Source organism: Oratosquilla oratoria, chromosome 6 (assembly GCF_046742065.1).
Source record: "Oratosquilla oratoria isolate Oo_2021 chromosome 6, ASM4674206v1, whole genome shotgun sequence".
Taxonomy (NCBI): Eukaryota; Metazoa; Arthropoda; class Malacostraca; order Stomatopoda; family Squillidae; genus Oratosquilla; species Oratosquilla oratoria.
Window position 1 is genome coordinate 33,947,464 of NC_134782.1, and position 12,542 is coordinate 33,960,005.

The following is a 12,542-nucleotide window of genomic DNA, read 5'->3' on the forward strand; positions in this document are numbered from 1 at the left end:
ATTGATTCAATGCCAAATAAAATTATTATTATAGTCTGTCCTTTGTGAATGTGAAGTGAAGCTTATCATACATGAGTGAATTTAAGATAGATGCAGAGACAGGATCCACTAGCATAACTCTTATATAGCCTATTGCAAAGTTAAAATGATTAGGTAGATCTATCTATATGTCTATATATATATATATATATATATATATATATATATATATATATCTATATATATAGATCACAACAAAGATATGTCGTAGCACATTTGTAAAATAATACTGATGACCCACTTTCGGAGAAGAATAAGCGAAGATATAGAGATCTGTATATTTCGATCACTTACTGTGATCCTCTTCAGCAGATATGAGTTACAAAGTACAGAACAATGTGTATTTATAGTAAAGCAGTGAGGTAGCAAGAGGGGACGGGGCTCAGGTCAACACGCCCGGCACGCATGCTCGCATCTTGGTGGCTCAGGTCACATGACCCATGCAACGCCGGTCATGTGACCTGAGCCACCAAGATGCGAGCATGCGTGCCGGGCGTGTTGACCTGAGCCCCGTCCCCTCTTGCTACCTCACTGCTTTACTATAAATACACATTGTTCTGTACTTTGTAACTCATATCTGCTGAAGAGGATCACAGTAAGTGATCGAAATATACAGATCTCTATATCTTCGCTTATTCTTCTCCGAAAGTGGGTCAACAGTATTATATATATAGATATACACATACATACAACAATGGCTTTTTCCCCCTTACACAGGGGGTAGCCAAAAAGAAAAAGGCATAGAAACCACTCCCACCCATTCCATTCCCTACATATTCCATTCCCCTCCACCCTCCTCCCTCCCTCTTATCTTGGCACCTCCTGGATGACTGGTCATCCCGCCATCCTGTCCACTGCCTTGGGTCAGAAGCAGTGTTGCAAGACACAGCACATCCACAGCAAGGCCGCTTCATAAATTCAGCGACTCCCCCCTCTCCATACCCTCATGCAGAAAAGGAGAAGACGGGGAGAAACCCCTTTGGGCTGCATCAAATTTTTCTCATACATACTTCCTCACCCCCCATCCCCCACCCACTCCCCCTCATGCATCACAGCATCATCCATACACAACCCTTCTCCATTCACCTCTATCTTCTGTCCTTTCCCGTCCTTCCTCAACAGACATTCCTCTCTTTTGTAAAGCCCCTTGCACCACATCCATCCATCTCATCCTAGGATGCCCCCTCATATTCACTCCTTCCACCTCTGCTTTCCATACCTCTTTTACCAATCTTTCTTCACCCATTCTTTCCATGTGTCCAAACCATCCTAATATTCTTTCATCAACCCTATCTCCCAGCTCCCTTTCCACCCTTGTTCTCCTCCTCACCTCATTTCTCACTCTATCTACCCTAGTAGCCCCTATTATACTTCTCAGACATTTCATCTCAAACACATTCAATCTCCGCTCTTCCTCTCTTAGGTTCCATGTTTCTGCCCCATACAGTGCTGTTGGCACAATCACTCCTTCATATAACCTCCTCTTAGCATCCATTCCCAGATGTCTATTTCTCATTACACTTTTTAATCCACCAAGGCATTTACTTGCTTCTCTCAATCTACATACTACCTCCACCCCTACTCCTCCCTTTCCTGCCACACTCGCACCCAAGTATCTAAAACTATCCACTTTCTCCAGTCTCTCACCCTTAATGTTCACTTCCAGCCTGCTGTCACTCTCTCCCCTTGCACATCTCATCACCTTACTTTTGCCCACATTTATCTTCAGCTTCCTTCTTTCATACACCTTCTCAAACTCTGTCACTAACTTCCTCAATCCCTCCTCTGGTCCTACTACAAGTGCAGTGTCGTCAGCAAACAACAACTGGCTTATTTCCCACTTTTCTCCATTTTCTTTAATCATCTCCAACCCCTGACCCACTACCCTTGCATTCACCTCCCGCACTACCCCATCCATGTTTAGATTGAACAGCCAGGGCGACATAACACATCCCTGACGAAGTCCCACCTTTACCTCAAACCATTCACTCTCTCCATTTCTAATCCTAACACAAGCTCTACTACTCTCATAAAAACTCTTGACTGCTCTTAACAGCTTTCCTCCTATCCCATATATCTGCAGTACCTCCCACAATGCCTTCCTGTCTACCCTGTCGTAAGCTTTTTCCAGATCCATAAAAGCCCAAAATACATCCTTACCTTTTCCTATAGCTTTCTCACATATCTATCTTACCACAAAAATCTGATCTACACAACCCCACCTGTCCTAAAACCACACTGTTCCTCACCAATTCCTCCCTCTGTTCCCCTCCTAATCCTCTCAATCAAGACCCTCCCATAAGCCTTTCCAACTACACTCAACAAGCTGATCCCTCTGAAACTACTACACTCACACTTGTCCCCCTTTCCCTTGTAAAGCAGAACTATAGAGGCACTCTTCCAGTCCTCCGACACTTCACCCTCTCTTAAACAAGCATTAAATAACCTCACCAGCCAGTCCACCTTAACTGTACCTCCTTTCTTCAGACATTGTGCATGGCATCCATCCAACCCAGGTGCCTTAACAGCTGCTTTCACTTCATCCTTCCCTATTTCTCCTCCATTTTCCTCACTCATCACGGTCATTTTCTTAGCGCCTCCCACTGCAACTACCTTTCTCCCTATCCTCCTTCACATTTAGCAACGCCCTAAAATACTCTGCCAACCTTACTCTCACTGCCTTCTCTTCCATTATCATCTCTCCATCTGCACCTTTTACCTTTTCTTCTCTACTTGATTTGCCTCCTCTTCCTCTTTTAATATCTTTCCAAAACATCTTTTTATTACTTTCATAATTTTCTGTCATACTCTTACCTCATTTCACATCTGCTCTCCTCTTTGCTTCCTTTATCTTATGCTTAACTTCCCTCCTCTTTACTTTGTACCTCTCATACGATTCCCTCATCCTAATTTGTAGCCAATCTATGAATGCCTGCTTCTTCTCTTCTATGCCCTTCTTTGCTTCCTCATCCCACCACTCACTACCCTTACTTCTATTTCCTCCCACCCTCCTTGTTCCACATACCATCTTTGCACACCTTATGACTCCCTCCTTGAACTATCCCCATTCTTCCTTCACTCCTAGTTCTACTCTATCCTTCACTCCGTCCCACTCCTTTCTCAGGTTCTTCTTATACTCATTCTCCTTTTCTTTCACATTTAAGCAGTTCACTCTAAGTACCTTCCTACCTTCTGCCCTTTCCCTCTTTCTCCACCTATTCTCCACTCTCAATTTACCTTCCATCAGAAAATGATTTAATATTCCCCCACTCTCTCCCCTTAGAACATGTACATCCTTAACTCTTCCTATCATACTCCTGGTCACCACTATAAAGTCCATTAACACTCTATCTGCCACCCTTCCATCCACCACCCTCTCCCATGTGTACTTATGCTTGACTTTCTTCCTAAACACTGTATTTGATATCATCATCTCTCTTTCAAGACACATCTCCACCATCAATTCTCCACTATAATTTTTACCTGGAACTCCATACTTCCCAACCACTCCGTCTATTGGTTCATTTCCTACCCTAGCATTAAGGTCTCCCAGTACAACTACATTGATATTTCTCCCTAATCCCTCTATATACTCATTTATATCTACCCAAAAAGCCTCCCTTTCCTCTATGCTCTTCTCAATGCCAGGCCCATATGCACTTACAAAAACCCACTTCTCCCTTCCCAGCTTCATCTTCACCTTCATCCACATCAACCTTGATGAAACCTCCTTTCACTCCACTACACACTTATCTCTTCACTTACTAGTATAGCCACCCCTTCTCTCCCTCGTCCCCTCTTCACTCCTGAGTACCTCCCAGCTACACTCCCAAACTCACACTCGCCCTTCCCTTTCATTTTAGTTTCACTCAAAGCCAGCACATTCATCATTCTTCTCACAAACATACTGCCTATCTCTTCCCTTTTACTCTCATCTGTACCACATCCATGCACATTAAAAGACCCAAACCTTAGGGTACTGGTTTGAAAACTCCCAGACCCTCTTATGCCTTTACTTTTTTTAAGAATGTGCCCTTTGGGGCTACAGGTAGTAGGACTCCTAATCCCATCCCCCGTCCCATTTTTTGTCGCCTTTTATGACTCAAGTGGAAAGACTTGGTGGTAGCATTCTCTTCCCTCACCACAGGGTAGGCAAAAAAAGGAAATGAAAATTCAGAGAAATGGTACAGGACAGTAACAAGGGGTTCTGGGACAGCATAACGGAGGGACAGTCATAGTATAAAAATGTCCTCATTTCTCTATGAACAGAGTTTTCCTCTATCACAAACAAAATGATGTGTGGCTCTGGTCTGTAGGGGCACCCCATATAGACTCTAAAGTATCACTTGCATGCTACTTTGCCACAATAACATGCAGCTAATACCCCAGACGGTGATATAGATATATATATATATATATATTTTATGCACTGGTCTGTCTGCTTGTCATACTCTGTCTTCATATTTCTCTCCAGTATTTCCATGGTATTTGTTTGATCTGTCACTTTTATGTATCATCTCTTTCTTAAAAAGAAAGAAAGAAAACATCTAATATGTTTACTACTGGTACTTCAGTATTTGACAAGCTCTGTTATTGTATGTCCAATCCCTGACCCTTGCATTTACCTCTTGCACCACCCCATCCATGTATAATTGAACAGCCATAGCAACATAACACATCCCTGGTGAAGTCCTAACTTTACATCAAACCACTCTCTCCATTTCTAATTCTAACAAAGGCTCTACTATTCTCTTAAAAAAACCTTTGACTGTTCTTTATATCTTTCCTTCTATTCCATATATCTGCAATACCTCCCATAGTGCCTTCCTGTCCACCCTGTTATAAGCCTTTCCCAAATCTGTAACACCCCCCCCCCCCAAAAAAAAAAAAAAAAAAGGTAATGTTTTAATTTGTTAGTTCAACCCATGGTCGGTCTTTCCCTTGCAGATACTGTCATGACCCAAGACTTCTACCACTACTTCGTATCACTCATGTCTGTAATGAAAATGAAGTCCTCACAGACAGCAAGGCACTTAACAGGTGTGTGGGAGACCATTATTGCTGAACGTCTTGGTACCTCTACCATTCCAGAAGAACACAGGAAAGTCTTGACACTTTCTAAACAGACTGTGAGTAACTTTTATGATTCATATTACATTGTAGAATGTATTATTTCACTCAATGAAAGAGATATTCATGGACAAAGTAAAAGCTCTTATCACCATGATTACTAAATTCCATTTTGCATAATTAATGAGCTTTATGTTCCATTCAGGTAAAGTCCATTTGGGCAAGCATAGAAGAAGAAGCAGGCAGTAAGGGAAGTCTTAAACTAATCAAGACTCCAAAGAGAAAGAAGAAGGCATCACATCCTACTATGTGTGCACCCCCTCCCCCACCCCCTCCCCCTCCACCACCACCACCTCCCCCAACCATGCCACACTCAATCATGCATTCTATGAGCACACCATCCACCTTGCAGCCAGCTCTTCAACAGCCCTGTATGAAAAGAATAAATCCCAAGCCTCCAGGTATGCCTCCCCCTCCTCCTCCTCCTCCTCCTCCCCCAAAGCCTCCCATGCTCGGCCCTGCTCCAACCCACAACCCAATGCAGCAACCTACACATCCACCTGTGTCTCACACACACTGGCTAGGCCAGGCACCACAGTATACTCCTAATATGACTACCTATGCCATGGCTCCTGCTGGGGAGTATTATCCTATGCCAGGACACTTCATGGCCCAATATACAGCCCCTGCTTCCATAGGCACTTCTCCATAGAGTACTAGGTGCTGTTCATGTTACGATAACAATATATAGTACTCTTAACATTTTATCCCAAGCTTAAGTTTGTACTATAAGCAATGATTTTGTTACTGATGAATTATTTTGCAAGATTATGGGATAATGCAATATTTACTTTTTACAAAAGTTTCAGAATTGTCATTTGTATTTTCATTTCCATCTGTTAAGATGCTTAGTATGCATATAACAAGAGAAAATTGTTAGTGATCATTACATTTGTACATATTTTCATGCACATTAGTAGGTTTAGTTTTATTAGCATATATCCAGTGGCTGCCTTGTTATCTACATGGATACATTTTCTACAACAGTTCATATATTTTGATATTTGATGCCAAATATGTGGATTTTATGAAGGTATGCCTCTAAGACATACATGTTGTATTAATATTTTACAATACAGTTGTATTATTGAAAAGGAAAATTACTAGATACTGAGCAGTGGATTTTAGTGGAATGAAATATTGAAATCCTGTCAAGATAAACATGAAAATGCAACTTTGATAAGTTAATGAATATGAATGTCAGATGACATTCTTGATACTGGAAATTCAAAATGCCTTTCATTCCTGCCCACAATAATCTAAATGTTATGTCACTCCTGTCTTTGCCATAGAATGACCAACCAAGATTTATTGTAATTTGTTTAATCCTCTTGAGATATTCGTTGTCTCCTCATTTCATTTTGTGTGACCACTATTTGTTCAGTCTGTATTATCCTGTTTTTACCTCATATTGCCCTAGTAAATCAATGGACAAAACATGTGTTTTCTTTTAATTTCATATTCATGTATCTATCCATATACCAAGGGCTTTTAAACCCCCTTACAATAAAGATAGCCAAGATAAAAAGGGAAGTACCCACTCCACCCATTCCACTTCCCTGCTCCACCCTTTCCTCCCTCTCATCTTAGCTCCTCATGGATGATGGGTCATCCCTGTATCTTGCCCACTGACCTGGGTCAGAAGGAATGCAACAAGACAGAGCACATCTACAGCAAGGCCGCTTCACTTAATTGGCAACCAACCTCTCCATCCCCTCATTCAGAAAAAGAGAAGAAGGGGAGAAATCCCCTGAGGCCACATCACAATATCATACATAACCACTCTCAACCTCCCCCCCTCCCCACCTTACTTGCATCACAATATCATCTATACACAGGCATTTTCTGCTCACTCCTATCTCTTGCCTTCTCCTTTTCTTGCTTGACAGACATTCCCATCTTGCTCAATGCCCAATTCACCCCATCCATCCACCTCCTCCTTGGTCGTCCCCTCAAGTTCACCCCTCCACCTCTACCTTCCACACTTCTTTTACTAATCTTTATTCACTCATTCTTCCCATGTGTCCTAACCATCCCAATAGTCTTTCATTAGCCTTGTCATCTCATTTTCCACCCCAGCTCTCCTACTCACCTCCTCATTTCTCACTCTATCCAACCTTGTAACCCCTACCATATTCCTCAGACATTTCATCTCAAACATATTTAAGCTTTTCTTCTCTGCCTTTTTTAAATTCCATGTCTCTGCCCACATACAGTGTCATTAGCATAATCACCCCTTCATATAATCTCCTCTTTGCATCCATTGCCAAATGCCTATTTCTCATAACACTTTTTAATGGCCTCAAGGTATTTATTTGCTTCTCTCAGTCTACAATTTACTTCCACCGCTACTCCTCCTTTTCCTGCTACATGCGACCCCAAATACCTAAAGCTATCCACTTCCTCCAGCTTCTCACCTTTGAGACTTACTTCCAACTCACTGCCATCCTCTCCCCTTGTACATCTCATCACCTTACTTGTACCTACATTTACTTTCAACTTTCTCCTATCACATATTCTCCCAAATTTTGTCATTAATTCCCTTAATTCCTCCTCTGACCATGCCACAAATGCAGTGTCATCAGCAAACAACAACTGGCTCATCTCCCACTTTTCTCTATATTCTTGAACCATCTAGAATACCCTACCCATTACCACTGTATTTACCTCCCATACCACCCCATCCATGTACGCATTGAACAACCATGGTGACATGACACATCCCTGTTGCAGTCCCACCTTTACCTCAGACCACTTGCTCTCTCCATTTCCAATTCTAACACAGGCTCTACTACTCTTGTAAAAATTTTGACTGCCCTTACCAGCTTTCCTCCAATCCCATAAAACCTCCCACAGTGCCTCTCTGTCTACCATGTCATAAGGCTTTTTACAAATCCATAAAGGCCCAGATACATTTTTACATATACATATACCAAGGCTTTTTCCCCCTTACAAGGGAGGTAGCCAAAAAGGAAAAGGCATAAAATCATTCCCACCCATTCCATCCCTGAATATACTTCACACCCCTCCACCTTCCCTCTTATCTTAGCACCTCCTGGATGACGGGTCACCCCTGCACCTTGTCCACTGCCCTGGGTCAGAAGCAGCGTCGCAAGACACAGCACATCCACAGCAAGGCCGCTTCATTAACCCATTAAACTCCGATGACAAGATTCTTGTCATTTGGTCAAAAAAAAAAAAAAATCATAAAACACCAAAATGTTTGATCAAACACCAGAAAAATACGACGTCAGTCCTCGCTTCGTGCGAGGACTGACGTCGTATTTTTCTGGTGTTTGATCAAACATTTTGGTGTTTTATGATTTTTTGTTTTATTTGACCAAATGACAAGAATCTTGTCATCGGAGTTTAATGGGATAAATCGGTGACCCCCCCTCTCCGTCCCCCCATGCATAAAAGGAGAAAACGGGTAGAAATCCCTTTGGGCTGCGTCAAAATTTGCTCACACATACTACCTCACCCCCCATCCTCCGCCCATTCCACCTCATGCATCACATCATCCATATACAACCATTTTCCATTCACCCGTCTTCTGTCCTCTCCTGTCCTTCCTCAACAGACATTCCCCTCTTCCCCAAAGCCCCCTTCACATTCTTACCTTCTGCTAAACCTTTCTCACATATCTGCTTTACCACAAAAATATATCCACACAACCCCTACCTTTCCTAATCCCACACTGTTTCTCTCCTAATCCTCTAAATTAAAAATGTCCCATATGTCTTCTCAACTACGCTCAACAAACTGATCCCTCTGAAACTACTACACTCACATTTGCCCCCTTTCCCCATGTAAAATGGAAGCTCATGTTCATAACCATATGATATAATGAAAATTGTAACTTGGAGACCCTAGCTCTTCTGCAAGAGACATGTGACAAGAGAATGTTTGAAAATTGTGTATGATTTAAGTGAAGTTCATGCATTGAAGACCATTTCTGGTAATGGAGCTATATTTCTAACACAGATGGTATTGATTCCTATCACATATTTTTGATCATTGATACCAGGTAATCTTATTCAGCTGGAGACCAATGACAAGTACCTGGTAGTGGTGATCTTTTATACCTAAAGATTTGAATTTATCCTTTCCCTATATTACAGTCCTCTTGAAATCATATAATATACATTGGAATAAACCATATTAGATATAGTTTTCTAAATGCTTGTGTAGATAGTAGCTATGTTTAATTCAAACTTTCCCGGTAAAATAAAGGCATATCTTTGGAACATTTTTTTTTTTTTTTTTTTTTTTTTTTTTTTTTTTTTTTTTTTTTTTTTAAGTTGCTCACTAGGAAGTATGCACGTGATACTTTAGGGTCTATATGGGGTGCCCCTATGGACCAGAGCCACACATCATTGCTGTCCCTCCACTTTTAATACTGTCTTGTACCACTTCTCTGAGTATTAGTTTCCTTTTTTTTTTTTTTTTTTCCTGAGCCCCATCTATCCATCTCATCCCAGGACACCCCCTCATATTCACTCCTTCCACCTCTGCCTTCCACACCTCTTTCTTCACTCATTCTTTCCATGTGTCCAAACCATCCTAATACTCTTTCATCAACCCTATCTCCCAGTTCCCTTTCCACCTCTGTTCTCCTCCTCACCTCCTCATTTCTCAATCTATCCAGCCTAATAACCCCTATCATACTTCTCAGACATTTCATCTCAAACACATTCAAACTCCTATCTTCTTCTCTCATGTTCCATGTTTCTGTCCCATACATTGCTGTTGGCACATTCACTCCTTCATATAACCTCCTCTTAGCATCCATTCCCAGATGTCTATTTCTCGTTACACTTTTCAATCCACCAAGGCATTTACTCGCTTCTCTCAATCTACATTCTACCTCCACCCTTTCCTGTCACATTTGCACCCAAGTATCTAAAACTATCCACTTCCTCCAGTCTCTCACCCTTAATGCTCACTTCCAGCCTGCTGTCACTCTCTCCCCTTGTACATCTCATCACCTTACTTTTGCCCACATTTATCTTCAGCTTCCTTCTTTCACACACCTCAAACTCTGTCACTAACTTCCTCAATCCCTCCTCTGATTGTGCTACAAGCGCAATGTCATCAGCAAACAACAACTGGCTCACCTCCCACTCTTCTCCCTTTTCTTTAACCATCTCCAACTCCTGACCCACTACCCTTGCATTCACCTCTCGCACCACCCCATCCATGTAAAGATTGAACAGCCAGGGCGACATAACACATCCCTGACGAAGTCCCACCTTTACCTCAAACCATTCACTCTCTCCATTTCTAATCCTAACACAAGCTCTACTACTCTCGTAAAAACTCTTGACTGCTCTTAACAGCTTTCCTCCTATCCCATATATCTGCAGTACCTCCCACAGTGCCTTCCTTTCTACCCTGTTTGAAGCCTTTTCCAGATCCATAAAACCCCAAAAAACATCCTTACCTTTTCCCATAGCTTTCTCACATATCTGTCTTACCACAAAAATCTGACCTACACAACCCCTACCTGTCCTAAACCCACACTGTTCCTCACCAGTTCCTCTCCTAATCCTCTCAATCAAGATCCTCCCATAAGCCTTCCCAACTACACTCAACAAACTGATCCCTCTGAAACTACTACACTCACACTTGTCCCCCTTTCCCTTGTAAAGTGGAACTATACAGGCACTCTTCCAGTCCTTTGGCACTCCACCCTCTCTTAAACAAACATTAGATAACCTCACCAGCCAGTCCACCATAACTGTACCTCCTTTTTTTAGACATTCTTCATGTCATCCATCCAGACCAGGTGCCTTACCTGCTCTCATCATCTTAACAACTGCTTTCACTTCATCCTTCACTATTTCTCCTCCATTTTCTTCACTCATCACGGTCATTTTCTTAGCGCTTCCCACTGCAACTACCTTTCCCTCCCTATCCTCCTTCACATTTAGCAACTCCCTAAAATAATCTACCCACCTCCCTCTCACTGCCTTCTCTTCCATTATCATCTCTCCATCTGCACCTTTTACCTTTCTCTACTTGATTTGCCTCCTCTTTCTCTTTTAATTTCCTTCCAAAACATCTTTTTCTTGCTTTCAAATATTCTGACTTACCCTTACCCCATTTCACATCTGCTCTCCTCTTTGCTTCCTTTATCTTATGCTTAACTTCCTTTCTCTTTACTTTGTACCTCACATACGATTCCTCGTCCTAATTTGTAGCCAATCTATGAATGCTTGCTTCTTCGCTTCTACGCCCTTCTTTGCTTCCTCATCCCACCACTCACTACCCTTCCTTCTATTTATTCCCGCCCTCCTTGTTCCACACACCATCTTTGCACACCTTATGACTCCCTCCTTGAACCATCCCCATTCCTCCTCCACTCCTAGTTCTACTCTATCCTTTATTCCCTCCCACTCCTCTTTCAGCTTCTTATACTCTTTCTCCTTTTGTTTTCTCATTTAAGCATTTCACTCTAACTACCTCCCTACCTTCTGCCCTTTTCTTCTTTCTCCACCTATTCTCCACTCTCAATTTACCTTCCACCAGAAAATGATCTGATATTCCCCCACTCTCTCCCCTTGGAACATGTACATCTTTAACTCTTCCTACCATACTCCTGGTCACCACTATATAGTCTATTAACGCTCTATCTGCCACCCTTCCATCCACCACCCTCTCCCATGTGTACTTATGCTTGACTTTCTTCCTAAACACTGTATTTGCTATCATCAACTCTTTTTCAAGACACATTTCCACCATCAATTCTCCACTACAATTTTTACCTGGAACTCCATACTTCCCAACCACTCCGTCTATTTATTCATTTTGTACCCTAGCATTAAGGTCTCCCAGTACAACTACATTGACATTTCTCCCTAATCCCTCTATGCACTCATTTATATCTACCCAAAAAGCCTCCCTTTCCTCTACGCTCTTCTCACTACCAGGTCCATACGCACTTACAAAAACCCACATCTCCCTTCCCAGCTTCACCTTCATCCACATCAACCTTGATGAAACCTCCTTCCACTCCACTACCCACTTACATATCTCTTCACTTACTAGTATAGCCACCCCTTCTCTCCCTCGTCCCCTCTTCACTCCTGAGTACCTCCCAGCTACACTCCCAAACTCACAGTTGCCCTTTTATTTTAGTTTCACTCAAAGCCAGCACATCCATCTTTCTTCTCACATGCATACTGCCTATCTCTTCCCTTTTACTCTCATCTGTACCACATCCACAAATATTAAAAGACCCAAACCTTAGGGTACTGGTTTGAAAACTCCCAGACCCTCTTATGCCTTTACTTCTTTTTTCAGGAATGTCCTCTTTTGGGGCTACAGGTAGTAGGACTCCTAATCCCATCGCCCATCCCGTTTTTTGTCGC

The 12,542-nt window shown here is 42.2% G+C and overlaps 1 protein-coding gene across 1 annotated transcript in view; it reads left to right on the top strand.

Annotated features, from left to right (window-relative positions):
* Window positions 1-6,606, top strand: part of LOC143026376 (uncharacterized) — a 23,417-nt gene extending 16,811 nt beyond the window's left edge. The window contains exons 7-8 of the mRNA XM_076186644.1: window positions 4,987-5,168; window positions 5,315-6,606. Of these exons, the coding sequence (XP_076042759.1) occupies window positions 4,987-5,168; window positions 5,315-5,821 (689 nt within the window). The 3' untranslated portion in view covers window positions 5,822-6,606. The remainder of the gene's footprint in view (window positions 1-4,986; window positions 5,169-5,314) is intronic.
* Window positions 6,607-12,542: the final 5,936 nt, after the last annotated feature.